The sequence below is a fragment of the Scyliorhinus torazame genome, chromosome 10 (genome assembly GCF_047496885.1).
Source record: "Scyliorhinus torazame isolate Kashiwa2021f chromosome 10, sScyTor2.1, whole genome shotgun sequence".
NCBI classification, from domain to species: domain Eukaryota; kingdom Metazoa; phylum Chordata; class Chondrichthyes; order Carcharhiniformes; family Scyliorhinidae; genus Scyliorhinus; species Scyliorhinus torazame.
In genome coordinates this window covers 3280910-3307729 of record NC_092716.1, presented here as the reverse complement: position 1 = coordinate 3307729, position 26820 = coordinate 3280910, and the positions used below count along the sequence as shown (strand labels likewise).

Sequence of the window (26820 nt, the reverse complement as noted above, 5' to 3'; positions counted from 1 at the left end):
GATTCCGGAAGAGAATGGGCAACCTCTAACCTTGAATCAAAACAGAAAGTTCCACGATGCATAGCGGTCGCTGAACCTGCGTCTCCCCCAGAACATTACCAACCCGCTGTCACCAAACTGGCACCAACAAGGACAGAAGGAAATGTTTTGCCAAAAAAAAAAAAAAAGGAAGAAAAAAAAATGCTGGGAAGGGAGAAACCCGGATGTTTTCTGTTTAGGGATCTATCTGATAGAGTTCAGTAGTGTTTATGGAAAAATGTACCGGGCCCAGTGTGGCCTGAGGCGATCGATTCTATCTCTCCTCCGCTTGAGAGACTGAGCTGACCCAAGCTTGATTTATAGTTACGATGGTCTAGCTAATTCAGTTCAAGCACAACCATGTTAATAACCAAGACAGTACAAACTATTTCGCTCTCAATTAATTTCCCACTTCCCTCAATTCCACCCAGCCACTTTTCCCCATTATTTTCCAATACCACCTTCTCCCCATTTCCCTCTCTCTCTCTTCACAACTAACTCCCACCTCACCAACCCTCATGCCCACGTGGCCTGTTAATCCTGCACCCTGTCTGCACCAGGTTTACACATATTCCTCTCAATGTCTCTTACCTCGAGAGCTTTTGCTGACGCCAATACGGATCTGGATTGCTGTGTCAATCCCGATCCGGTAATCCAGATTGATAGATCAATCCTGATCCGGTAATCTGGATTGCTGTGCCAATCCTGATCCGGTAATCTGGATTGCTGTGCCAATCTTGATCCGGTAATCTGGATTTCTGCGTCAATCCTGATCCAGTAATCCGGATTGATAGATCAATCCTGATCCGGTAATATGGATTGCAGTCCCAATCTTGAACTGATAATCCGGATTGCTGTGTCAATCCTGATCCAGTAATCCGGATTGCTGTTCCAATCTTGATCTGGTCATCCGGATTGCTATGTCAATCCTGAACCGGTAATCCGAATTGCTGCGTCAATCCCGATCCAGTAATCCGGATTGCTGTGTTAATCCTGATCCGGTAATCCAAATTGCTGTGTCAATCCTGATCCAGTAATCCGGATTGCTGTGTCAATCCCGATCCAGAAATCCGGATTGCTGTCCCAATCTTGAGCTGGTCATCCGGATTGCTGCGTCAATCCTGATCCGGTAATCCAGATTGCTGTCCCAATCTTGATCTGGTCATCCAGATTGCTGTGTCAATCCGGATCCAGTAATCCGGATTGATGTGTCAATCCTGATCCGTGAATCCGGATTGCTGTGTCAGTCCTCATCCGGTAACCTAGAGTGCTCTATCAATCACGATCCGGTAATCCGTAGTGCACTATCAATCCCGATCCGATAATCTGGATTGCTGTGTCAATCCCGATCTGGTCATCCGGATTGCTGTCCCAATCCTGATCTGGTAATCCGGACTGCTCTCAATCCTGATCTGGCAATCCGAATTGCAGTGTCAATCCTGATCCGATAATCCGGACTAATGTGTCAATCCTTATCCAGTAATCCGGAATCCTGTCCAAATTCTGATCTGGAATTCTGGATTGTTGCCAATCCTGATCCATTAATCCGGATTGCTGCGTCAGACCTAATCCGGTAATCCGGATTTCTGTGTCAATCCTGATCTGATAATGACGGTTACAGAGCCAATCCTGATCCGGTAATCCCGTTTACAGTGCCAATCCTGATTTGTAATTCCGGTTACAGTGCCAATCCTGATTTGTAATCCCGGTTACAGAGCCAATCCTGATTTGTAATTCCGGTTACAGTGCCAATCCTGATTTGTAATCCCGGTTACAGTGCCAACCCTGATTTGTAATCCCGGTTACAGTGCCAATCCTGATTCGGTAATGCCGGTTACAGAGCCAATCCTGATCTGGTAATGCCGGTTACAGTGCCAATCCTGATACGGTAATGACGGTTAGTGCCAATCCTGATCAGGTAATCCCGGTTACAGAGCCAATCCTGATTTGTAATCCCGGTTACAGTGCCAATCCTGATTTGTAATCCCGGTTACAGTGCCAACCCTGATTTGTAATCCCGGTTACAGTGCCAACCCTGATTTGTAATCCCGGTTACAGTGCCAACCCTGATTTGTAATCCCGGTTACAGTGCCAACCCTGATTTGTAATCCCGGTTACAGTGCCAACCCTGATTTGTAATCCCGGTTACAGTGCCAACCCTGATTTGTAATCCCGGTTACAGTGCCAACCCTGATTTGTAATCCCGGTTACAGTGCCAACCCTGATTTGTAATCCCGGTTACAGTGCCAACCCTGATTTGTAATCCCGGTTACAGTGCCAACCCTGATTTGTAATCAGCTGCTTTGCTACAAGTTGTGTTTCCAAATCCAGTCTTTCCCAGAATTGTGTCGACTGATAATTTATGCTAAAAATAAGAAACTCTCAGACACGTATTGGGAAGGCATCAAGGCCATGTTGGCAGAGGACTGCCTTACCCCATATCCCATTCCTTACCCTGTGCTCCAGGCTTTATAAACAGGATGAGAATGAAATAGTGAATCTTCATCCGCCCTGCCAGATTCCCCAAGCAGAACAGGTGTATGTTTCTTTTTACAGGGTGGAGTGCTGACACTAATTGTGATACAGGAAGATCTTCACCAAACCTTCAATTAGACTGAATAAAATCCTTCCAATCCCATCATTGACGTCTATTCCTTTGCTTATTATCAAATGACTGCAATTTCAGCTTTCGACACTTTAAATTTAACATTAAATTTTAATATGATTTTTTAAAGGCTTTATATTTAGGGCTGCGTGGTGGCACAGTGGTTAGCACTGCTGCCTCACATCACCAGAGACCCAGGTTCAATTCTGGCCTCGGATCACTGTCTGTGCGGAGTCTGCACCTTCTCCCCGTGTCTGCGTGGATTCCCTCCGGGTGCTCCGGTTTCCACCCACAGTTCAAAGATGTGCAGGTTAGGTGGGGTTATGGGGGTAGGGGACAGTGCTTAGGTGGGGTGCTCTGTCAGAGTGTCGGTGCAGGTCTGAAGGGCTGGAGGGCCTCCGGCTACACTGTCGGCATTCTATGGTTTGAAAGAGCTCAGACCGTGGGCAATGTCTCAGTTTCTGGAAACTAAAGCAGTTACAAAAAGCCCAGCACTTATCACATAAACCGATGACTGCATTTCCCCCCACAAACCTCCTCCGCAGCCACACTCCCAAAATCCCCCACACACCACCACTTGGGCTTCAGTCAGTGGCTTCTCTTACCGCTGAGCCAGAAAGCTGTGGGTTCAAATCTCATTCAGAGACTTGAGTATGTAATCCGTGCTCACACGCCGATGCGATACCAAGACCGCACCTTATAGAGTCAGTACTGAGGGAGAGCTGCACTGTCAGAGGGTCAGTACTGAGGGAGTGCCGCACTGTCAGAGGGTCAGTACTGAGGGAGTGCCACACTGTCAGAGGGTCTGTACTGAGGGAGAGCCGCACTGTCAGAGGGTCAGTACTGAGGGAGTGCCGCACTGTCAGAGGGTCAGTACTGAGGGAGTGCCGCACTGTCAGAGGGTCAGTACTGAGGCAGTGCTGAACTGTCAGAGGGTCAGTACTGAGGGAGTGCCACACTGTCAGAGGGTCAGTACTGAGGGAGTGCTGCACTGTCAGAGGGTCAGTACTGAGGGAGTGCCGCACTGTCAGAGGGTCAGTACTGAGGGAGTGCCGCACTGTCAGAGGGTCAGTACTGAGGGAGTGCAGCACTGTCAGAGGGTCAGTACTGAGGGAGTGCCGCACTGTCAGGGGGTCAGTACTGAGGGAGTGCTGCACTGTCAGAGGGTCAGTACTGAGGGAGTGCCACACTGTCAGAGGGTCAGTGCTGAGGGAGTGCGGCACTGTCAGAGGGTCAGTACTGAGGGAGTGCTGCACTGTCAGAGGGTCAGTACTGAGGGAGTGCCACACTGTCAGAGGGTCTGTACTGAGGGAGAGCCGCACTGTCAGAGGGTCAGTACTGAGGGAGTGCCGCACTGTCAGAGGGTCTGTACTGAGGGAGAGCCGCACTGTCAGAGGGTCAGTACTGAGGGAGTGCCGCACTGTCAGAGGGTCTGTACTGAGGGAGAGCCGCACTGTCAGAGGGTCAGTACTGAGGGAGTGCCGCACTGTCAGAGGGTCAGTGCTGAGGGAGTGCGGCACTGTCAGAGGGTCAGTACTGAGGGAGTGCTGCACTGTCAGAGGGTCAGTACTGAGGGAGTGCCACACTGTCAGAGGGTCTGTACTGAGGGAGAGCCGCACTGTCAGAGGGTCAGTACTGAGGGAGTGCCGCACTGTCAGAGGGTCAGTACTGAGGGAGTGTCGCACTGTCAGAGGGTCAGTACTGAGGGAGTGCCGCACTGTCAGAGGGTCAGTACTGAGGGAGTGTCGCACTGTCAGAGGGTCAGTACTGAGGGAGTGCCGCACTGTCAGAGGGTCAGTACTGAGGGAGTGCCGCACTGTCAGAGGGTCAGTACTGAGGCAGTGCTGAACTGTCAGAGGGTCAGTACTGAGGGAGTGCCACACTGTCAGAGGGTCAGTACTGAGGGAGTGCTGCACTGTCAGAGGGTCAGTACTGAGGGAGTGCCGCACTGTCAGAGGGTCAGTACTGAGGGAGTGCCACACTGTCAGAGGGTCTGTACTGAGGGAGAGCCGCACTGTCAGAGGGTCAGTACTGAGGGAGTGCCGCACTGTCAGAGGGTCAGTACTGAGGGAGTGTCGCACTGTCAGAGGGTCAGTACTGAGGGAGTGCCGCACTGTCAGAAGGTCAGTACTGAGGGAGTGCCGCACTGTCAGAGGGTCAGTACTGAGGCAGTGCTGAACTGTCAGAGGGTCAGTACTGAGGGAGTGCCACACTGTCAGAGGGTCAGTACTGAGGGAGTGCTGCACTGTCAGAGGGTCAGTACTGAGGGAGTGCCGCACTGTCAGAGGGTCAGTACTGAGGGAGTGCCGCACTGTCAGAGGGTCAGTACTGAGGGAGTGCAGCACTGTCAGAGGGTCAGTACTGAGGGAGTGCTGCACTGTCAGGGGGTCAGTACTGAGGGAGTGCTGCACTGTCAGAGGGTCAGTACTGAGGGAGTGCTGAACTGTCAGAGGGTCAGTACTGAGGGAGTGCCGCTCTGTCAGAGGGTCAGTACTGAGGGAGTGCCGCACTGTCAGACGGGTCAGTACTGATAGTGTAGCACAGTACCACTGTTCTCACTAGGGATGTTTGTTGCACCGATTGCAATAGATATGGAGATATACACCGAAACCAATTAAACATATTCAGCTGGGACATTTTATTTTGCTTCCTCATGTTGGTTCCACCCCACAGCAAGAGACCAGTCCCTACCAGTACTGTACCCCAGTGTTATACAGTGACAGACCCGTCCCCACCAGTACTGTACCCCAGTGTTATACAGTGACAGACCCGTCCCCACCAGTACTGTATCCCAGTGTTATACAGTGACAGACCCGTCCCCATCAGTACTGTATCCCAGTGTTATACAATGACAGACCCGTCACCACCAGTACTGTACCCCAGTGTTATACAGTGACAGACCCGTCCCCACCAGTACTGCACCCCAGTGTTATACAGTGACAGACCCGTCCCCATCAGTACTGTACCCCAGTGTTATACAGTGACAGACCCGGCACACCAGTACTGTACCCCAGTGTTATACAGTGACAGACCCGTCCCCACCAGTACTGTATCCCAGTGTTATACAGTGACAGACCCGTCCCCACCAGTACTGAAAGGTTATACAGTGACAGACCCGTCCCCACCAGTACTGTACCCCAGTGTTATACAGTGACAGACCCGTCCCCACCAGTACTGCACCCCAGTCTTATAGTGACAGACCCATCCCCACCAGTCCAATACCCCAGTGTTATACAGCGACAGACCCGTCCCCACCAGTACTGTACCCCAGTGTTATACAGTGACAGACCCGTCCCCACCAGTACTGTATCCCAGTGTTATACAGTGAGAGACCCATCCCCACCAGTACTATACCCCAGTGTTATAGTGACAGACCCATCCCCACCAGTACTGTACCCCAGTGTTATACAGTGAGACCCGTCCCCACCAGTACTGTATCCCAGTGTCATACAGTGACAGACCCATCCCCACCAGTACTGTACCCCAGTGTTATAGTGACAGACCTGTCCCCACCTGTACTGTACCCCAGTGTTATACAGTGACAGGCCCATCCCCGCCAGTACTGCACCCCAGTGTTATACAGTGACAGACCAGTCCCCACCAGTACTGTACCCCAGTGTTATACAGTGACAGGCCCATCCCCGCCAGTACTGCACCCCAGTGTTATACAGTGACAGACCCATCCCCACCAGTACTGTACCCCAGTGTTATACAGGGAGACCCGTCCCCACCAGTACTGTATCCCAGTGTTATACAGTGACAGACCCATCCCCACCAGTACTGTACCCCAGTGTTATAGTGACAGACCTGTCCCCACCTGTACTGTACCCCAGTGTTATACAGTGACAGGCCCATCCCCGCCAGTACTGCACCCCAGTGTTATACAGTGACAGACCCATCCCCACCAGTACTGTACCCCAGTGTTATACAGTGACAGACCCGTCCCCACCAGTACTGTATCCCAGTGTTATACAGTGAGAGACCCATCCCCACCAGTACTGTACCCCAGTGTTATAGTGACAGACCCGTCCCCACCAGTACTGTACCCCAGTGTTATACAGTGACAGGCCCATCCCCGCCAGTACTGCACCCCAGTGTTATACAGTGACAGACCCATCCCCACCAGTACTGTACCCCAGTGTTATAGTGACAGACCCATCCCCATCAGTACTGTACCCCAGTGTTATAGTGACAGACCTGAATTTTCACTTTATGTGTTGCACTTAATTGAAATCACAGTGACAAGAATTACCACAGGGTACACTTCTAATGGAAGCTCAGATGCAGCTTTGAATGACTAGAGAATATTTAATGTGAAGTTATGTGCCTGCACGGTACTCTGTCTTCTTGGTAGAAATGTACATTGGACAATTATGTCAATTTTACCATCAAAAAGGAAAAAAACTTGAATCACAGCACGACACATTGGGAACCCAATAACAGGACAGAGTTTCAGTACATACCCCACCCACACCACCAATTCCACAGACAACACAATCCTGAATTCACATCAGCAACACTGTGAGGGAGAAGGGTTTCCTGAAAGGTGTTTTGTTTCCTGGTATCGTAATAACACATTTCAATCTGTGTATCAGTCTGATACTAACCTCCACAAAATGGCATCTCAATTTTGAAACGTTGCTAGAGGTATCGATTTATCAGCTGTACTCCCAAAGATTCTATCGAGGCAGAGGACAAGGAGAGGGAAAAGAGACAGCCCAGAGAGTCCAAACACTGGGCAGGCAGAGAGAGACAAAATGAGAGACAAGAGACAGAGAGAGACACAGAGAAAGAGAGAGAGACACAGAGAAAGAGAGAGAGAGACAGTGAGAGAGACAGAGAGAGAAACAAAGGGAGAGCGACAGAGGGAGAGAGACAGAGGGAGAGAGAGACACACACACACACAGAGGGAGAGAGACAGACAGAGAGAAAGACAGAGAGGGAGAAAAACAGGGAAAGAAAGATAGAGAGACACAGACAGAGAGAGAGAGAAAGAGGGAGAAAAACACAAAGAAAGACAGAGACAGAGAAAGAGAGAGAAAGACAGAGAGAGAGAAAGACAGAGGGGGGAGAAAGACAGAGAGAGATAAAGACAGAGACAGAGAGGGATGAGAGAGAGGGGGAGAGAGAGGGGAAAAGAGAGGAAGAGAGGCAGAGAGAGAAAGAGGCAGTGAGAGAGAGAAAGAATGAGAATCAATCATTAATGTATATTGTGAACAGCTGGGGTCCCAGCACTGAATCCTGCAGTACCCCACTAGTCACTGCCTGCCACTCTGAAAAGGACCCCTTTATTCCTGCTCTCTCTCCTTCCTGTCTGCCAACCAGTTCTCTATCCACGTCAATACATTACCCCAATACCACTAATCTCTTGTGTGGAACCTTGTCAAAAGCCTTTTGGGCAGCACGGTAGCACTGTGGTTAGTACTGTGGCTCACAGCGCCAGGGACCCAGGTTCGATTACCGGCTAGGTCACTGTCTGTGCGGAGTCTGCACATCCTCCCCGTGTGTGCGTGGGTTTCCTCCGGGTGCTCCGGTTTCCTCCCACATTCCAAAGACATGCAGGTTAGGTGGATTGGCCGTGATAAATTGCCCTTAGTGACCAAAAAGGTTAGGAGGGGTCACTGGGTTACGGGGATAGGGTGGAAGTGAGGGCTCAAGTGGGTTGGTGCAGACTCGATGGGCCGAATGGCCTCCTTCTGCACTGTATGTTCTATGTTCTAAAGTCCAGATCCACAACATCCACTGGTTCACCCTTGTCCACTCTACTTGTCACATTCTCAAAAAAGTCCTAAAGATTTGTCAAGCATGATTTCCCTTTCATGAATCCATGCTGACTTGGACCGATCCTGTCCCCACTTTACAAATGCTCAGTTATTTCATCTTTAATAATTGACACCAGCATTTTCCCCACCACCGATGTCAGACTAACCGGTCTACAATTCCCCATCTTCTCTCCCTCCTTTTTTAAAAAGTGGGGTTACATTAGCTACCCTCCTATCCATTGGAACTCTTCCAGAGTCTATAGAATGCTGGAAAATCATCACCAATGTGTCCACTATTTCTGGGGCCACGTCCTTAAGTACTCTGGGATGCAGAGCATCAGGCCCTGGCCACTTTGGGTTTTAATCCCATCAATTTCCCAACACAACTTCGTGACTAATAAAGATTTCCTTCAGTTTCTCCTTCATGCTAGACCCTCTGTTCCCTAGTATTTCCAGAAGGTTATCTGTGTCTTCCTCAGTGAAGACAGATAGACAGAAAGAGAGACAGAGAGAGACAGACATACAAAGAGAAACAGACAAAGAGAGACAGACAACACAGAGAGACAGAGATAGAGAGAGAGAGACCGACAGTGACAGTGAGAGGTCAAGAGAAAATTGGAGCAGAAACACCAGACAAAGAAAAAGGGAGGCAGGAGAGAAAGAGGTAGCTGCACAGTGAGGGAAACTGCAGAGCCAGAAAGGAAGGATAGAGAGGCACAAAGCAACAGATAGGTGGATAGGGGGGGGAAATATACACCAAAGACAGAGGAGAACAGAAAATGAAGAACAGATAGAATACTCTGTCCCACTGCAGACAGAATCTGGCTCCAAACCTAACTGTTCAAAGAGACAAAAATATCTTGTTTCAGTGGGAAGTCACCTGGACATTTGCAATCCTAGAATAACCGCCCAGATATTTTGTTAAAATCCTCCAAATATTTTTGAGGGGGTCAGGAATGAGAGAGCTGGAACCAAAATGCCATCTGCAGTGGTGAGCAAGTTAAGATTCATCCTGCTGTGTTTCCGCACCAACTCCCAGGGTTCCGTGACACTCTTCAGGAATAACATGTTAGGCTGCATAAATAGAACATCTCAAAGTCTACATTTGGTGCCATGTATTAAGCCAGACAATGGCTAAATGTCTTAAATAACAATGTGGACACAACAAAAGTCAGGTGATTGTAAATGCAACTGGTCTTCGATTAGGGACCCTGCTGAATCCAGCACACGCCTCAGATAATGCCCGACATTCACAAGCAGCTTCAATGATATGTGCTTTCCACCTTTTTTGGTTGTTTGGTGAAAGAAACAACAGTTTTTAAAAATACTGTAGCAATAAAAATACGGTGGAGGGTTCACCATTTAAAATGTCTGTGTGGAGATGAAGGAATTTCTCAGCAGGTGAGCAGAGGATGGTCATCACTCCTGTAGTCTGGCTGTCAGAAGGGAGTCTGGAAGGAAGGATCTGGCGATGGGGTCTCTGCACAGAAGTGTTTGTGAGGAGGCACCGGCAAGGAGCATGGTCTTTCACTCACAGATTCTGGGCAACTGGAGCATTGACTCCTGCACGCAGGAGCAGCTGAGGTCGAACTCTGCTGTCTTGGATCTCGGTGGTGATCGGGATCTCGGTGGTGATCGGGCTCTGATGTGAAGTTTGAATTGAGCACGGTTATACGCACTGTCACAGACCCCTGGCCCCTGGTGCCACGAGCCCTTATGGGCAGGAGACGAGAGCCGAGGCGAAGACGCTGTCGACGGCGTCTGAAACTCCACTCTGGGCTGCCAGACAGTGGGTCATGGTTGGTACAGTTGTCTCCCGATGGCTGTCTGAAAGGGAAGTCAAAGTCAGTGTTGCAGGTCTCCTCAGAGCTTGAAGAGTGCAGAAAGGACGGCATCTGAAGCTCTGTCTGACTGTCTGTGCTGGGGGATGAGGACGCTTTTGGCATCGTGTTTTGAAAGGTCACCACTGACCAGCCAACTGTGGTTGCCCGCGGAGTGTCGCCAACCTGCCGATCGGTCTCTGTGTCAGTGTCTGAGTCAGGGTCCTCTTGAGGCTGCACGTATCTCCGACCGTTCTCTTCCTGCTCGCAATTCCGCACTATCTCGCTCCGGCCCAGATGGGTGGATGAAGCGGTCGAGGCAGAGGTCGGGGTGAGCAAGGGGATAAGCCCCCAGCCCCGGGGTCTCTGGAAGAACCTGCTCCAAATCCTACTGAGGCGTCCACGGGAAGAAATCCTGCGAGTGGCATGGCGACGAATTTGGCGTCTCATAGCTGTGCGAATGTTCTGCAGGACGGAGGCCTGGGAACAGAGAACAAGTATTTACAATCTTTTCAAAGACATCATTAACAGGCGCTGAAAGCCTGCAGATTCCAGAATGCAGAACAGGATAGGCCCCGGTCTGCCCTCAAACAGTGAGCCGCAGGGGAGACAGACACACAGGTCGCAAAATTACACCCCAACCTCAACTGAGCAACCAGGCTCCACACACAAACTCAAGTCTTGTGGTTGAAATGTTAAATTTCTTGAGTCCCACTGCACTATTTAATCAAGGAGGGAGAGGTGGGAGATAGTTTTACAGGCACCTTTGCCAATATTTGTCCCTCAACCAACTTCACTAAATTAGATTTGCTGTCACGATGTGTGTGATCTGAAAGGACACGGCGGGGAACCGGTTTATCCATCCACTGCTGGGCCACTTCTAACACTCCCATCTGCTAAAAAATGCTCACTATTCCAAGGTCCTCCTGGGATGCAAAGACCCCGAGCTTCTTTTCTCAACTGCAGACCGAGTTTTTAAATCCCTCCCCCTCCAACGATAAGTGCACTACTTTAGAAATCAGGGATTTAATTCTTGCAAAAACCAAGAGTGAAAAGAGTAATGAAAGTCCCCAAAGAGCCATCCATTACAGGGGGCAGCCACCTGGCCCACCATGTCTGCACCAGCCCCTCATCACTATCAGTCAAATTAGATCTGACCGGAAAGGACACTGGACAGAAGGTCTGACAACATTTGAGCAGGACTACCTGAGCGGGGCTGTAGACAGGGAAGTCATCGACAGGTGGGATGAGGCCCTGGGCAATCAACTGACCGTAAGATGGGGGAGCCTCACGTTGCACAAAATCCGCCTCCAGCCGTGTCATTGGGGTGTCAAAAGCTCTAAAACAAAAAAGGAAAGCTGAACTGTAAAAGAAGTGGTGGCCAGGACAATACCAGTTTTATAAAAAATCTGTCTCAGATCCATATAATCCAGACTGACTCTCCAGCAGAGTACTGAGGGAGTGCTGCACTGTCAGAAGGTCAGTACTGAGGGTGAGCTGCACTGTCAGAGGGTCAGTACTGAGGGTGTGCTGCACTGTCAGAGGGCCAGTACTGAGGGAGTGCTGCACTGTCAGAGGGTCAGTACTGAGGGAGTGCTGCACTGCCAGAGGGTCAGTGCTGAGGGAGTGCCGCACTGTCAGAGGGTCAGTACTGAGGGAGTGCTGCACTGTCAAAGGGTCAGTACTGAGGGAGTGCTGCACTGTCAGTGGGTAAGTACTGAGGGAGTGCTGCACTGTCAGAGGGTCAATACAGCGGGAGTGCTGCACTGTCAGAGGGTCAATACAGAGGGAGTGCTGCACTGTCAGAGGGTAAGTACTGAGGGAATGCTGCACTGTCAGAGGGTCAGTACTGAGGGAGTGCTGCACTGTCAGATGGTCAGTACTGAGGGAGTGCTGCACTGTCAGAGGGTCAGTACTGAGGGAGTGCTGCACTGTCAGAGGGTCAGTGCTGAGGGAATGCTGCACTGTCAGAGGGTCAGTGCTGAGGGAGTGCCGCACTGTCAGAGGGTCAGTACTGAGGGAGTGCTGCACTGTCAAAGGGTCAGTACTGAGGGAGTGCTGCACTGTCAGTGGGTAAGTACTGAGGGAGTGCTGCACTGTCAGAGGGTAAGTACTGAGGGAATGCTGCACTGTCAGAGGGTCAGTACTGAGGGAGTGCTGCACTGTCAGATGGTCAGTACTGAGGGAGTGCTGCACTGTCAGAGGGTCAGTACTGAGGGTGTGCCGCACTGTCAGAGGGTCAGTACTGAGTGAGTGCTGCACTGTCAGAGGGTCAGTACTGTGGGAGTTCTGCACTGTCAGGGGGTCAGTATTGAGAGGGTGCTGCACTGTCAGAGGGACAGTACTGAGGGAGTGCCGCACTGTCAGAGGGTCAGTACTGAGGGAGTGCTGCACTGTCAGAGGGTCAGGACTGAGGGAGTGCTGCACTGTCAGAGGGTCAGTACTGAGGGACTGCCGCACTGTCAGAGGCTCAGTACTGACGAAGTGCTGCACTGTCAGAGGGTCAGTACTGAGGGAGTGCTGCACTATCAGAGGGTCAGTACTGAGGGAGTGCTGCCCTGTCAGAGGGTCAGTACTGAGGGAGTGCCGCACTGTCAGAGGGTCAGTACTGAGAGGGTGCTGCACTGTCAGAGGGTCAATACAGAGAGAGTGCTGAACTGTCAGAGGGTCAGTATAGAGGGAGTGCTGCACTGTCAGAGGGTCAGTACTGAGGGAGTGCTGCACTGTCAGAGGGTCAGTACTGAGGGAGTGCTGCACTGTCAGAGGGTCAGTACTGAGGGAGTGCTGCACTGTCAAAGGGTCAGTACTGAGGGAGTGCTGCACTGTCAGTGGGTAAGTACTGAGGGAGTGCTGCACTGTCAGAGGGTCAATACAGAGAGAGTGCTGAACTGTCAGAGGGTCAGTACTGAGGGAGTGCTGAACTGCCAGAGGGTCAGTATAGAGGGAGTGCTGCACTGTCGGATGATCAGTACTGAGGGAGTGCTGCACTGTCAGAGGGTCAGTACTGATGGAGTGCTGCACTGTCAGAGGGTCGGTACTGAGGGAACGACCCACTTAGGGAGGCACTGCACTGAGGGAGTGGCGCACTGAGGCAGCGGCGCACTGAGGGAGCGGCGCACTGAGGGAGCGGCGCACTGAGGGAGCGGCGCACTGAGGGAGCGGCACACTGAGGGAGCTACTGTACCGTGGGAGCTGGGCACAGACGGAGGCACTGTATTGTGGGAGCTGGGCACTGACAGAGGCACTGTACCGTGGGAGCTGGGCACAGACGGAGGCACTGTACTGTGGGAGCTGGGCACTGACGGAGGCACTGTATTGTGGGAGCTGAGCTCTGACGGAGGCACTGTATTGTGGGAGCTGGGCACTGACAGAGGCACTGTATTGTGGGAGCTGGGCACTGACGGAGGCACTGTATTGTGGGAGCTGGGCACTGACGGAGGCACTGTATTGTGGGAGCTGGGCACTGACGGAGGCACTGTATTGTGGGAGCTGGGCACTGACGGAGGCACTGTATTCAGGGAGCTGGGCACTGACGGAGGCACTGTATTGTGGGAGCTGGGCACTGACAGAGGCACTGTATTGTGGGAGCTGGGAACAGAGGGAGCTACTGTACTGTGGGAGCTGGGCACTGACAGAGGCACTGTATTGTGGGAGCTGGGAACAGAGGGAGCTACTGTACTGTGGGAGCTGGGCACTGACGGAGGCACTGTATTGTGGGAGCTGGGCACTGACGGAGGCACTGTATTGTGGGAGCTGGGCACTGACGGAGGCACTGTATTGTGGGAGCTGGGCACTGGCCGAGGCACTGTATTGTGGGAGCTGGGCACTGACGGAGGCACTGTATTGTGGGAGCTGGGCTCTGACGGAGGCACTGTATTGTGGGAGCTGGGCACTGACAGAGGCACTGTATTGTGGGAGCTGGGAACAGAGGGAGCTACTGTACTGTGGGAGTTGGGCACTGACGGAGGCACTGTATTGTGGGAGCTGGGAACAGAGGGAGCTACTGTACTGTGGGAGTTGGGCACTGACGGAGGCACTGTATTGTGGGAGCTGGGCACTGACGGAGGCACTGTATTGTGGGAGCTGGGCACTGACGGAGGCACTGTATTGTGGGAGCTGGGCACTGGCGGAGGCACTGTATTGTGGGAGCTGGGCACTGACGGAGGCACTGTATTGTGGGAGCTGGGCTCTGACGGAGGCACTGTATTGTGGGAGCTGGGCACTGACAGAGGCACTGTATTGTGGGAGCTGGGAACAGAGGGAGCTACTGTACTGTGGGAGCTGGGCACTGACGGAGGCACTGTATTGTGGGAGCTGGGCACAGACAGAGGCACTGTATTGTGGGAGCTGGGCACTGACGGAGGCACTGTATTGTGGGAGCTGGGCACTGACGGAGGCACTGTACTGTGGGAGCTGGGCACTGACAGAGGCACTGTATTGTGGGAGCTGGGCACTGACGGAGGCACTGTATTGTGGGAGCTGGGCACTGACGGAGGCACTGTACTGTGGGAGCTGGGCACTGACAGAGGCACTGTATTGTGGGAGCTGGGCACTGACGGAGGCACTGTACTGTGGGAGCTGGGCACTGACGGAGGCACTGTACTGTGGGAGCTGGGCACTGACGGAGGCACTGTATTGTGGGAGCTGGGCACTGACGGAGGCACTGTATTGTGGGAGCTGGGCACTGACAGAGGCACTGTATTGTGGGAGCTGGGCACTGACGGAGGCACTGTATTGTGGGAGCTGGGCACTGAGGGAGGCACTGTATTGTGGGAGCTGGGCACTGACGGAGGCACTGCACTGTGGGAGCTGGGCACTGAGGGAGGCACTGTATTGTGGGAGCTGGGCACTGACGGAGACACTGTATTGTGGGAGCTGGGCACTGACGGAGGCACTGTATTGTGGGAGCTGGGCACTGACGGAGGCACTGTATTGTGGGAGCTGGGCACTGACGGAGGCACTGCACTGTGGGAGCTGGGCACTGAGGGAGGCACTGTATTGTGGGAGCTGGGCACTGACGGAGACACTGTATTGTGGGAGCTGGGCACTGACGGAGGCACTGTATTGTGGGAGCTGGGCACTGACGGAGGCACTGTATTGTGGGAGCTGGGCACTGACGGAGGCACAGTATTGTGGGAGCTGGGCACTGACGGAGGCACTGTATTGTGGGAGCTGGGCACTGACGGAGGCACTGTATTGTGGGAGCTGGGCACTGACGGAGGCACAGTATTGTGGGAGCTGGACACTGACGGAGGCACTGTATTGTGGGAGCTGGGCACTGACGGAGGCACTGTATTGTGGGAGCTGGGCACTGACGGAGGCACTGTATTGTGGGAGCTGGGCACTGACGGAGGCACTGTATTGTGGGAGCTGGGCACTGACGGAGACACTGTATTGTGGGAGCTGGGCACTGACGGAGGCACTGTATTGTGGGAGCTGGGCACTGACGGAGGCACAGTATTGTGGGAGCTGGGCACTGACGGAGGCACAGTATTGTGGGAGCTGGACACTGACTGAGGCACTGTATTGTGGGAGCTGGGCACTGACGGAGGCACAGTATTGTGGGAGCTGGACACTGACAGAGGCACTGTATTGTGGGAGCTGGGCACTGACGGAGGCACTGCACTGTGGGAGCTGGGCACTGACGGAGGCACTGTATTGTGGGAGCTGGGCACTGACGGAGGCACTGCACTGTGGGAGCTGGGCACTGAGGGAGGCACTGTATTGTGGGAGCTGGGCACTGACAGAGGCACTGTATTGTGGGAGCTGGGCACTGACGGAGACACTGTATTGTGGGAGCTGGGCACTGACGGAGACACTGTACTGTGGGAGCTGGGCACTGACAGAGGCACAGTATTGTGGGAGCTGGACACTGACTGAGGCACTGTATTGTGGGAGCTGGGCACTGACGGAGGCACTGTATTGTGGGAGCTGGGCACTGACGGAGGCACTGTATTGTGGGAGCTGGACACTGACGGAGGCACTGTATTGTGGGAGCTGGGCACTGACAGAGGCACAGTATTGTGGGAGCTGGACACTGACTGAGGCACTGTATTGTGGGAGCTGGGCACTGACGGAGGCACTGTATTGTGGGAGCTGGGCACTGACGGAGGCACAGTATTGTGGGAGCTGGGCACTGACAGAGGCACTGTATTGTGGGAGCTGGGCACTGACAGAGGCACTGTATTGTGGGAGCTGGGCACTGACGGAGGCACTGTATTGTGGGAGCTGGGCACTGACGGAGGCACAGTATTGTGGGAGCTGGGCACTGACGGAGGCACAGTATTGTGGGAGCTGGGCACCGAGCGGGCAGCGCACTAGCGGAGTGTCAGTAGCCAGCAAGCTCTGCACTGTTGGAGGGTCAGTTGAGAGGGAGTGTCTCACGGACTGAGTGTCAGTACATTGAATGAGACGATACACTGCGGTCCCTCAGTCACCCCATTGAAAGCCCCCTTGTTCTGAGCTGCGTTCTCTCCTGTAGATTGATATCTTGAATATTCTTCTTACAAAACCTTACGATTTTGATGTTTAATTAAACCCAACAGCAAAGCCGCTCGGGTTACGGTACCTGTATTCGCGGGTTCGGAGGGAGTACAGTTTGAACGCACAGCCCAAGGCAATGACAAGCAGAAGGCCACAAATCAGGCTGCCAATGAGGGCGGCTGTGATCACCTTCCTCGGCACCACCACCAGGCAGTTCTGCTCGTCACTGCCATCCTGACAATCCTCCTGGCCATCACAACGCCACTGCTCGAAGATGCAGATCTTGGTGCCGCAGTGGAAGTTCCCCGGCTGGCAGGAGAAGCAGTTTTTTTCATCCGAGCCGTCGGGGCAGTTCTTCTGGTTGTTGCAGCGGTCGCCCAGTGGGTAGCACATGCCACTTGTGCCCCCGCATGGGTACTCGTCCTTTTGGCAGGCAGCGCAGTTCTCCTCATCCTTCCCACTCGGGCAGTGCCACCAGCCATCGCAGCGCTCAGTGTCGGCAAAGCAGCCGCCGTCGTGCCCACACGGGCGCTCCTGTGGAAGGCAGTAACCTTTTACTTGGTAGGTGGCGTTGAACCCGTGACCCAAGCTGCCGAGGTCAGTGTGGTAAGTGACGGTGATCTGACCTCGGGAGGATTCGATGGTGACGGTGTGCCGGTTGTTCCGGAAGGAGAGTGTCTGCAGCAGCCTGATCCCCCCACTTCCCCCATCGTACACGCGCACCTCATCGTTGTAACCCAGCTGCAGGCTGAGCTGCAGCACAATGTGCCTACTGTCCTCGGTGTCCACCACCCACATACAGTTCAGCTCAGCCCGGTCTTGCTCAGAGCGGAAGTAGTCAGGAGAAGCAAAGGAGCCGTAGAAGTTGTCCAGTCTCTTTCCGCAGCTTATATCAGGACAGTTTTCCTCGTCAGTCCCCTTGTCACAGTCCATGCTGCCGTCGCACTGAACTTCCATCGGGAGGCACTGGGGGGCATCCTCCACCAGGCAATGGAATGTTCTAGCTGGACAAAGGCTTGTAGGGGGCATGGTCGGAGGGGCGTGGCACTCCTGCTCATCAGAGTTATCCCCACATTCATCCATCTTGTTACACTTCCAGGCACGCATGATGCATTTCCCATTGCCGCACAGGAACTCATCCGACTTACAGCTGCTCTGGGCCAGCTTCCCTGTGTGAATAGAATAAAGAATCAGAACTTCAGGCTCTGTGGGCAGACTCAGGGCATTCAGTATGAGCTGTTTACCTCGTGCATTTACTGAGCTTCCACCAAAATACACCAACATCATTCACCTCAATCTGCCCTTCCATACTCTAACCACCCTCTCTGGGGAACGGGCTTTCTGTTATTATTAATGAACATCTATTTGTGGGTCCCGGTTTTGGTCTTGTCCACGAGCAGGAACTTCTTTGCTTCATCTACCCCATCTAGCTTAGGGGTGTGAGACGGGGAAGGGGTCTGAGAGGGGAGGGGATGTGAGAGGGGAGGGGGTGGGAGGGGGGAGGGGGTGTGAGAGGGGAGGGAGTGCGAGGGGGGAGGGGTTGCGAGAGGGGAGGGGGTGTGAGAGGGGAGGGGGTGCGAGAGGGGAGGGGGTGTGAGAGGGGAGGGGGTGTGAGGGGGGAGGGGGTGTGAGGGGGAGGGGATGTACGGGGGGGGGTGTTAGGGTTCGAACGTTATTAAGGAAAGGGACGTCAGTTATATGTGAGAGAATGTAGGAACTGAGATTGATCTTACAGCTAAATGGGTTAACGGGAAATTTCATAGAGATTTTCAAAATAATAAACGTCTTTGCTGGAGTAAACAGGATAAACTGTGGCAGAAGGATCAATGTCCAGAGGATCAACGTCCAGAGGATCAACGTCCAGAGGATCAATATCCAGAGGGTCAATAACCAGAGGGTCAATGTCCAGAGGATCAATGTCCAGAGGATCAATGTCCAGAGGATCAATGTCCAGAGGATCAATAACCAGAGGATCAATAACCAGAGGATCAATGTCCAGAGGGTCAATGTCCAGAGGGTCAATGTCCAGAGGGTCACTATCCAGAGGATCAATGTCCGGAGGATCAATAACCGGAGGATCAATAACCAGAGGATCAATGTCCAGAGGGTCAATAACCAGAGGGTCAATATCCAGAGGATCAATAACCAGAGGGTCAATAACCAGAGGGTCAATAACCAGAGGATCAACGTCCAGAGGATCAACAACCAGAGGATCAATATCCAGAGGATGCAGATTTAAGATAAAAGAAGCCGAGGCAAGATGAGGAAATGGGTTTTTACGCTGATTTTTGGGGATCTGCGATGCTCTGCCTGAAAGTCTGGTAGATTCAATAGTAACTTTCAAAAGGAACGTGCATAAATATTTGAAGGGAAAGATCAGCTGGGTTGTGCGGAAAGGGCAGTGAACAGTGAATGAACTGACAGCTCTTTCTGAGCTGCATTGCTGTATGATTGTGAAATCTTCAACAGGCAACCTGAGGTCACTAGGATAAGGACTTGGATGAGGTTTCTACGGCAGGTTCATACCCGTGAAGCAAGGCAAAGGAGGGGAAGCTGTTCTTCAGGAAAGGGAGAATACTAGGAGGGGGATAAAATGCTACGTATTTCTGCAGTCACCCTCCCTACCACCCTCCACCTACAGGGTACAAACAACAGTGGGGTAATTAGATACACCTCGGATATAGGACAATCGGAATCCACGAGAGCGCCCGGAGCTGGAGCGGTCGGAATGGAAGAAGATCCAGGCATGATCCCGGGTGGAGATGAAGGATTGGGGGATGGACGAGCCACACATTCTGTACTCCTCTCGCTTTGGGGCTGGTCCAATCATCAGCCAGTCCACCGTACACTTGTGGGAATTCTCCAGGTCAAAATTCTGAAAGCTGGAAAATAAGAGAGGAAAGTCACCCTCATTTGGATAAACACTTGATCGAAGAGCTCTCACTCTTCACCAGACATTCCCCACTGCTGATAATTTATTCCCAAAATGTGGACATCACTGGCAAGGCTTGAGCGTGCTTCCCATCCATACTGTTGCCCCAGCAGTGATGTGCCCTCTCCAGAATCACTGCAGTCTGTCTGGTCATTCTTGCTATGCTTTGTTGCTGTTTTGCTACAACTGAGTTTCACTGGATCCTTTCAGAGCGCAGCTATGAGTCACCACATTTCTGCACATCAGGGGCGGGATTCTCCGACCCCTCCCGCTGGGTCGGAGAATCGCCGGGGGGCAGCGTGAATCCCGCCCCTGCCGGCTGCAGAATTCTCCGGCGCCGGGGGCGGGAATCGCGCCGCGCAGGTCGGTGGCAACGCCCCCCCCCCCCCCCGGCGATTCTCCGGCCCGCAATGGGCCGAGTGGCCGCCCGCTTTTTGCCGGTCCCGCCGGCATAAATTAGAGTAGGTCCTTACCGGTGGGGCCTGGCGGCGCGGGCGGCCCCCGGGGTCCTCGGGGGGGAGGGGGGGGGGGGGGGGAACTGGCCCTGGGAGGTGCCCCCCGGTGGCCTAGCCCACGATCGGGGCCCACCGATCCACGGGCGGGCCTGTGCCGTGGGGGCACCCTATTCCTCCGCATCAGCTGCTGTGGTTCTTCACGATGGCCGACACGGAGAAGATCCCCCCCTGCGCATGCGCTGGGATGACGCCAGCACACGCTGGCGCTCCCGCGCATCCGCCAACTCGCGCCGGCCGGCGGAGGCCCTTCGGCTCCGGTTGGCGTGGCGCCAAGCCCCTTCCCCGCCAGCCGACGAAGCGCAAACCACTCCGGCGCCAGCCGAGCTCCTGAAGGTGCGGAGGATTCCGCTCCTTTGGGGCGGCCCGACGCCGGAGTGGTTCACGCCACTCCGTTCCACCGGGACCGCCCGACCCGCCGGGTAGGGGAGAATCCCGCTCCTAGTGTCACACATTGGCCAGCTGGGGAAAGTCAGCACATTCGGTTTCCTAAAAGATGTGAGGGCCCCAGTTGGGTTTTTACAACAATCTCACAGCTTTACTGTCAGTTCTGAAGTCCCAAATGAAATGAAAATCGCTTATTGTCGCAAGTGGGCTTCAAATGAAGTTACTGTGAAAAGTCCCTAATCGCCACATTCCGGCGCCTGTTCGGGGAGGCTGTTACGGGAATCGAACCGTGCTGCTGGCCTGCCTTGGTCTGCTTTCAAAGCCAGCGATTTAGCCCTGTGCTAAACATCATTCATTGTCTCCCCTTCCTGCACCCTCCGAGACAGCGAGTTTCAGGTCTTTACCACTCACTGTGTAAAAAGGTTCTTCCTTCAACCAGCCCCCCAGCCAATGGAAACGGCATTTCTTTATCTACCTTATCTAAACCTGTCATGTCCACCTCCATCAAATATCCATATAATCTCCTTTACTCCGCGGACAACTCCAGCTTCTCCAAACTAAAATCCCTCATCCCTCTCCATCCCCTCAATGTCCCTCACACCCTTCCTGAAGTGTGATGACCAGAACTGGACACAATACTCTAGAGCTGTGGCCTGACCAGAGTTTTATAAAGGTTCAGCATAACGTTCCTGCTTTTGTGTTCAATGTCTCTATTTATAAACCCAAGACCCCATTTGCTTTGTTAATCATTCAAAATGTGCTGCCACTGTCAATGATCGATGCACATGTACCTCCAGGTCTTGCTGCCTCCAAACTTCCTTTAGAATGGTTCCATTAAGTCTATTTTGCCTCCTCCTGTCCTTCCTGACAAAATTCACCACCTCACACTTCTCTTAAATAAATTCCACCCACCAATTGTCTGCCCATTCTGGTAATCATCTGTCTTGTTGCAGACAATTGGTATCATCCTAACTGTTTGCCACACTCTGTTTGTATTGTAGCCACGCAAAATGGCTGCGTCCCGATTAATCTGGCCAAAACCCAATTTGAAATGGCTAACCAGAAAGGCTGCTGGGAAAAGCAGGTAACAAGATGCAAACGGACAGCTGCAGGCAGAATAGCATATTCGGCTGTGGGGAAGTTGGCCCAGATCGATACTCAGGGCTATTAACAGCCCATCAACCCAGACATCTGCAGTTTAATCGGCTATCCCCGGGAACAATTGCAACATATTAGCAATTGAATACCGGGCCAGACCTGTCGGCGCCTGCAGTGGCCGAGACAAAGACAGGTGAACGACCACCCCCCGATCGGGGAATCGCCTCGCAATTGGACGTATCGAACCCAGTGATTGGGAACAGGTCCAATCACTTGGGACTCAGGGTCAAGGGCCGCCCCGGGAGGCGGGAAGCTCCTGGGCCCTATAAAGTGAGGAGCCAAGTTCAGATCGCTCTCTCTCTCTCTTCTTCGCCTGCTCGAGACCTTCGCAAGAACAGCAACCGGCAACTGTAAGTGTGAATCCAGCGATCGCTATCCGATAGAGACTCCTAGCCATCGACCTGTAGCAGCCTTTTGAATCCCGCGGGCCAGATCTGATTGGACAAGCCATTCTTTTCCCTGACCTGGTGGGCTCTTCCTAAGTTAAGTATTGGCCAGTAGTGATAGGTTTATTATATAGATAGTAGGATTATTATGTAAACATTACTTGTTGTATATAATAAATGACCGTTGATTTCAATCTTACTAAGTGGTGTGCTGCCTTATTAATCATAACTTGAACTTGAACCACGTGGCGGTATCAGAAAGATACCTGGTGACTCGTGAACAAAGGTGACATAATCAGAGCTAATAAACTAAGGCTAAAAAGAGCAACATAATTGGCGACTCCGCCGGGACCCGGCAGAGAAGTGGAAAACCACTCCGGGAGAACCCCAACAATTTGAATTAGAATCCAATCGGAAACAAAAAAAAAAAAACACAAGTGTTCAAGCGGTTCTGGTTAATAATTCACAATTCGGATGTGTGTGTATGCATGCGTAACTAACAGGGTTATAAGGCAAAACTGATAGATTTTGTTGCGTCAAAACTGTCGGCAGTCAGTATTTTCGGACACCACCTTAGCCCCCTGTTCCAAATTTGAACGTAACGAGCAGATAAGAGAGATAGCCATGCAGGCAATGCTGGCAATGCTGCGCCTCATGAACCCCGAAGAATTTGCGGTCGCACCGATCAGTAGCGTTAGAGTGGGAGAGTGTCCCATTTGGGAAGTGGAAATTCGCAAATTTCTGCAGGGCAAAGGATGGCCCATGTGGAAGGATTTCTGCAATAACGATGATTCAGGTCCCGGAAGCATAGGGCATACTTGGTGGGAGAACCTGAGTGAGATCCATAAAAAGAGTTTAGCAAAAGCGCGCAAGCCGATGGCAATTGTGTCCTGTCTGGCACAACTGCGAGGCACATAGGAGGTCGTCAGGACGCTCCGCAAAGAAATAGAAGGCATACATCGGATGAGTAAAATCGATGTATGCGAGGTTGAGAAAGAGAACTTGGAATTAAAAAGGAAATTAGCAGCAAAGGACGAAGAGGTGGCTGATGCCAAACGAGGTCACCAGTCTTGTCTGGCGCACTTGAGTAGTTTCCAGTCCCAGTATGAAAAGGCTTATCAGGACATGCAGCGTGCAGTCCTGGTAAAGAAAGAAACAGAAAAGCAGGTAGGGACGCTCCAGAAACAATGCAGTGATCTCAAGGCAGCCTTGAGAGCGTTCCACGCTGCAACTATGGAACAAAGGCAGAGTACCTTGGACCATGCAAAGTGCAGAAAGCAGATTGCAGACCTGCAAAAGGGATTCCAAGACACCTTTGGGGAAGGTTTAGACCAGGAAGACGGCCCTGATTGGGAAGAACTGCAAGAGACAGCGCAGAGATATGTTCAGGGAGCATGTGCGCAGGGAAAACCCCAAAGGAGGAGAGCACCCCCACCCCCCACACAGCAGATAATACAGGCTCCCATGAACCCTGTAACAACCCACCGCACCGCCACATCAGACGAGGCGGAAGTCTTATATTCCACCCCCCTCACAGTGACCCAATTACGGGACGCGTGTGCTAAAATCACACCGTTCCTCCCCGCTTCAGACCCACACCATTTCTTTGCCACCGTCAAACATCAGGCGGCCATGTACGGCCTGGATGAGAAAGAGCAGGTAAAGCTCATGGTCCTAAGCTTAGACCCATCGGTCGCAGCAGCCCTTCCCGACCCACAGAATGTAGGAGGAGGCACCCTTGCAGAAATGCATACCGCGATCCTGGATGCGATCGGGTATAACCGGGGCGACCCCGTAGACGGTCTGAGTAAATGCAGGCAGAAAAAGTCTGAACACCCACAGCGTTCGCAGGACGCTTGTGGATTCACTTTGAAGCCGTTTTCGGCAACGTAGATCATGCCCATTTGTCCGCAGACAATATGGCCAAATGGACCCGCACCCTTATCTCCCATGCCACAGAGGCAGGACAAAAAGCCTGTACGAATTATGACCCCTCAGAGGAAGCCCACAATGAGAAATGGGTTTTTAAAAGATTGTCCCGCGCCTGGGAGCAGTCTGTACAAAACAAACCCGCAGTTACAAATCCCGAAGAACAGCAGGTAGAGACAACTAGCCACCGACTTGTAGCAGCTTTTTGAATCCCGCGGGCCAGATCTGATTGGATAAGCCATTCGTTTCCCTGACCTGGTGGGCTCTTCCTAAAGTTAAGTATTGGCCAGTAGTGATAGGTTTATTATATAGATAGTAGGATTATTGTGTAAACATTACTTGTATATAATAAATGACCGTTGATTTCGATCTTACTAAGCGGTGTGCTGCCTTATTAATCATAACTTGAACTTGAACCACGTGGCGGTATCAGAAAGATACCTGGTGACTCGTGAGCAAAGGTGACGTAATCAGAGCTAATAAACTAAGGCTAAAAGGAGCAACAGTATCATCAGCAAATATTGGCATTTACTCTGTATTCCAAACTCTTTGGCAGCTGCCTGCCTTGTGAGACGTTGGTTTGTGCTGTGATGGTCAACTCTGCATTAAGCCTCCCCCAGTGAGACTCAACAGCACCACTCGGACATGGGCCCCCGCTCGGACATGGCCCCGGTGCGGACATGGGCCCCCGCTCGGACATGGCCCCGGTGCGGACATGGGCCCCCGCTCGGACATGGGCCCCCGCTCGGACATGGGCCCCCGCTCGGACATGGGCCCCCGCTCGGACATGGGCCCCCGCTCGGACATGGGCCCCCGCTCGGACATGGACCCCCGCTCTGACATGGACCCCCGCTCTGACATGGACCCCCGCTCTGACATGGACCCCCGCTCTGACACGGACCCCCGCTCTGACACGGACCCCCGCTCTGACACGGACCCCACTCTGACATGGACCCCCACTCTGACACGGACCCCACTCTGACACGGACCCCACTCTGACATGGACCCCACTCTGACACGGACCCCACTCTGACATGGACCCCTCTCTGACATGGACCCCACTCTGACATGGACCCCTCTCTGACATGGACCCCTCTCTGACACGGACCCCACTCTGACACGGACCCCACTCTGACATGGAACCCACTCTGACATGGAACCCACTCTGACACGGACCCCACTCTGACATGGAACCCACTCTGACATGGACCCCTCTCTGACATGCCCGTCTCTGACATGCCACTCTTGGCGGCATTTTCCGCGGAGGAACCCAGTGGACTGAGAAGCTGCACGATTCGCTGGCCTCTTGTTTGCTCTGTACCCTCTACTCAGCCAGCTGAGCTTTCGGTTACTCTCACCTCTCCCAATGCCCTTCCAAACAGTCAGCCTGAAGAGCTCCTGGCCAGGTGTCAGTGTCCATGCCCGCTATCTTTTATAATAATAATATTCATTATTATTATCATTTATAATTATCATTATAATATAGTTAAGGGCTGATTTAGCTCAGTGGGCTAGACAGCTGGTTTGCGATGCAGAACAAGGTCAGCAGCGCGGGTTCAATTCCCGTACCAGCTGAGATTTCTGAATTCTCCCTCAGTGTACCCAAACAGGTGCCGGAAAGTGGCGACGACTAGGGGGCTTTTCACAGTAACTTCATACTTGTGACTATAAATGGTTATTATTATTATTTATAATCTTTATTAGTGTCACAAGTAGGCTTACATTAACGCTGCGATGAAGTTACTGTGAAAATCCCCTAATCGCCACACTCCGGCGCCTGTTCGGGTACACAGAGGGAGAATTCAGAATGTCCAATTCACCCAACAGGAATCGAACCTGGGACCCTGGCGCTGTGAAGCAACAGTGATAACCACTGTGGTACCATGCTGCCCAGTTTCAGAAAGCAGTTTTATCAGAAAAGACAGTTTATCAGCAATGGCAGATGTTTATGAAGATAGTTCATGACTCACAACAAATATCTATCCCAGTGAGGAAGGAGGATTCTAGGAAGCGGATTAATCAACCATGGGGTTAACCAAGTTAGAAGTCTTACAACACCAGGTTAAAGTCCAACAGGTTTGTTTTGAATCTCCAGCTTGTGGAGCACTGCTCCTTCCTCAGGTGAGTGAAGAGGTAGGTTCCAGAAATATCTTGGTATATATGTAAACATATATATGTTTCTGGAACCTACCTCTTCATTCACCTGAGGAAGGAGCAGCGCTCCGAAAGCTAGTGACATTGAAACAAACCTGTTGGACTTTAACCTGTTGTTGTAAGACTTCTTACTGTGCTCACCCCAGTCCAACGCCGGCATCTCCACATCTTGGTTAACCAAAGAGGTGAAGGATAGTATTAAACACAGAAAAAACAGACAATGTGGCAAAGATTAGTGGTATGTCAGAGGATTGGGAAAGTTTTTAAAAAACAAGAAAAAATGACCAAAAAAATGAAGAGGGAGAAGATAAACTATGAGGATAAACTAGAAGTAATATAAACACGGACAATAAGAGTTGATTGGCCTCTCTCATTCTTTTTATATATTTTCAAAGTGAACATAGGCCCCTCAGAGAACAAGAAATCTGCATCCCAGGAAACGAAAAGAAATAACTGCAGAGATAGTGGATGTGCTGGGAATAATCTTCCAAGAATCCTCATAAAAAGTTCCAGGGGATTTGAAAACTGCCAATGTAACACCTTTATTCAAATAGGGAGGGAGACAAAAAACAGGTAACTATCGGCCAGTTAGTTTAACCTCTGCCATTGGGAAAATTATAGAGTCCATTATAAAGAAAGGCATTTAGAAATACATAATATATAGGGGGAGAGAT

The 26820-nt window shown here is 52.1% G+C and overlaps 2 protein-coding genes across 2 annotated transcripts in view; one reads left to right on the top strand and one right to left on the bottom strand.

Annotated features, from left to right (window-relative positions):
- Nucleotides 1–2659, top strand: part of slc7a10a (solute carrier family 7 member 10a) — an 820639-nt gene extending 817980 nt beyond the window's left edge. The window contains 1 exon segment of the mRNA XM_072517756.1: nt 2–2659. Within this exon segment, the coding sequence (XP_072373857.1) occupies nt 2–243 (242 nt within the window). The 3' untranslated portion in view covers nt 244–2659.
- A 6826-nt stretch (nt 2660–9485) lies between these two features.
- The window catches only part of lrp3 (low density lipoprotein receptor-related protein 3), a 49285-nt gene continuing 31950 nt past the window's right edge, over nt 9486–26820 (bottom strand). The window contains exons 4-7 of the mRNA XM_072517755.1: nt 19362–19570; nt 16774–17857; nt 11412–11544; nt 9486–10685 (exon numbers count right to left, since the gene is read on the bottom strand). Of these exons, the coding sequence (XP_072373856.1) occupies nt 9825–10685; nt 11412–11544; nt 16774–17857; nt 19362–19570 (2287 nt within the window). The 3' untranslated portion in view covers nt 9486–9824. The remainder of the gene's footprint in view (nt 10686–11411; nt 11545–16773; nt 17858–19361; nt 19571–26820) is intronic.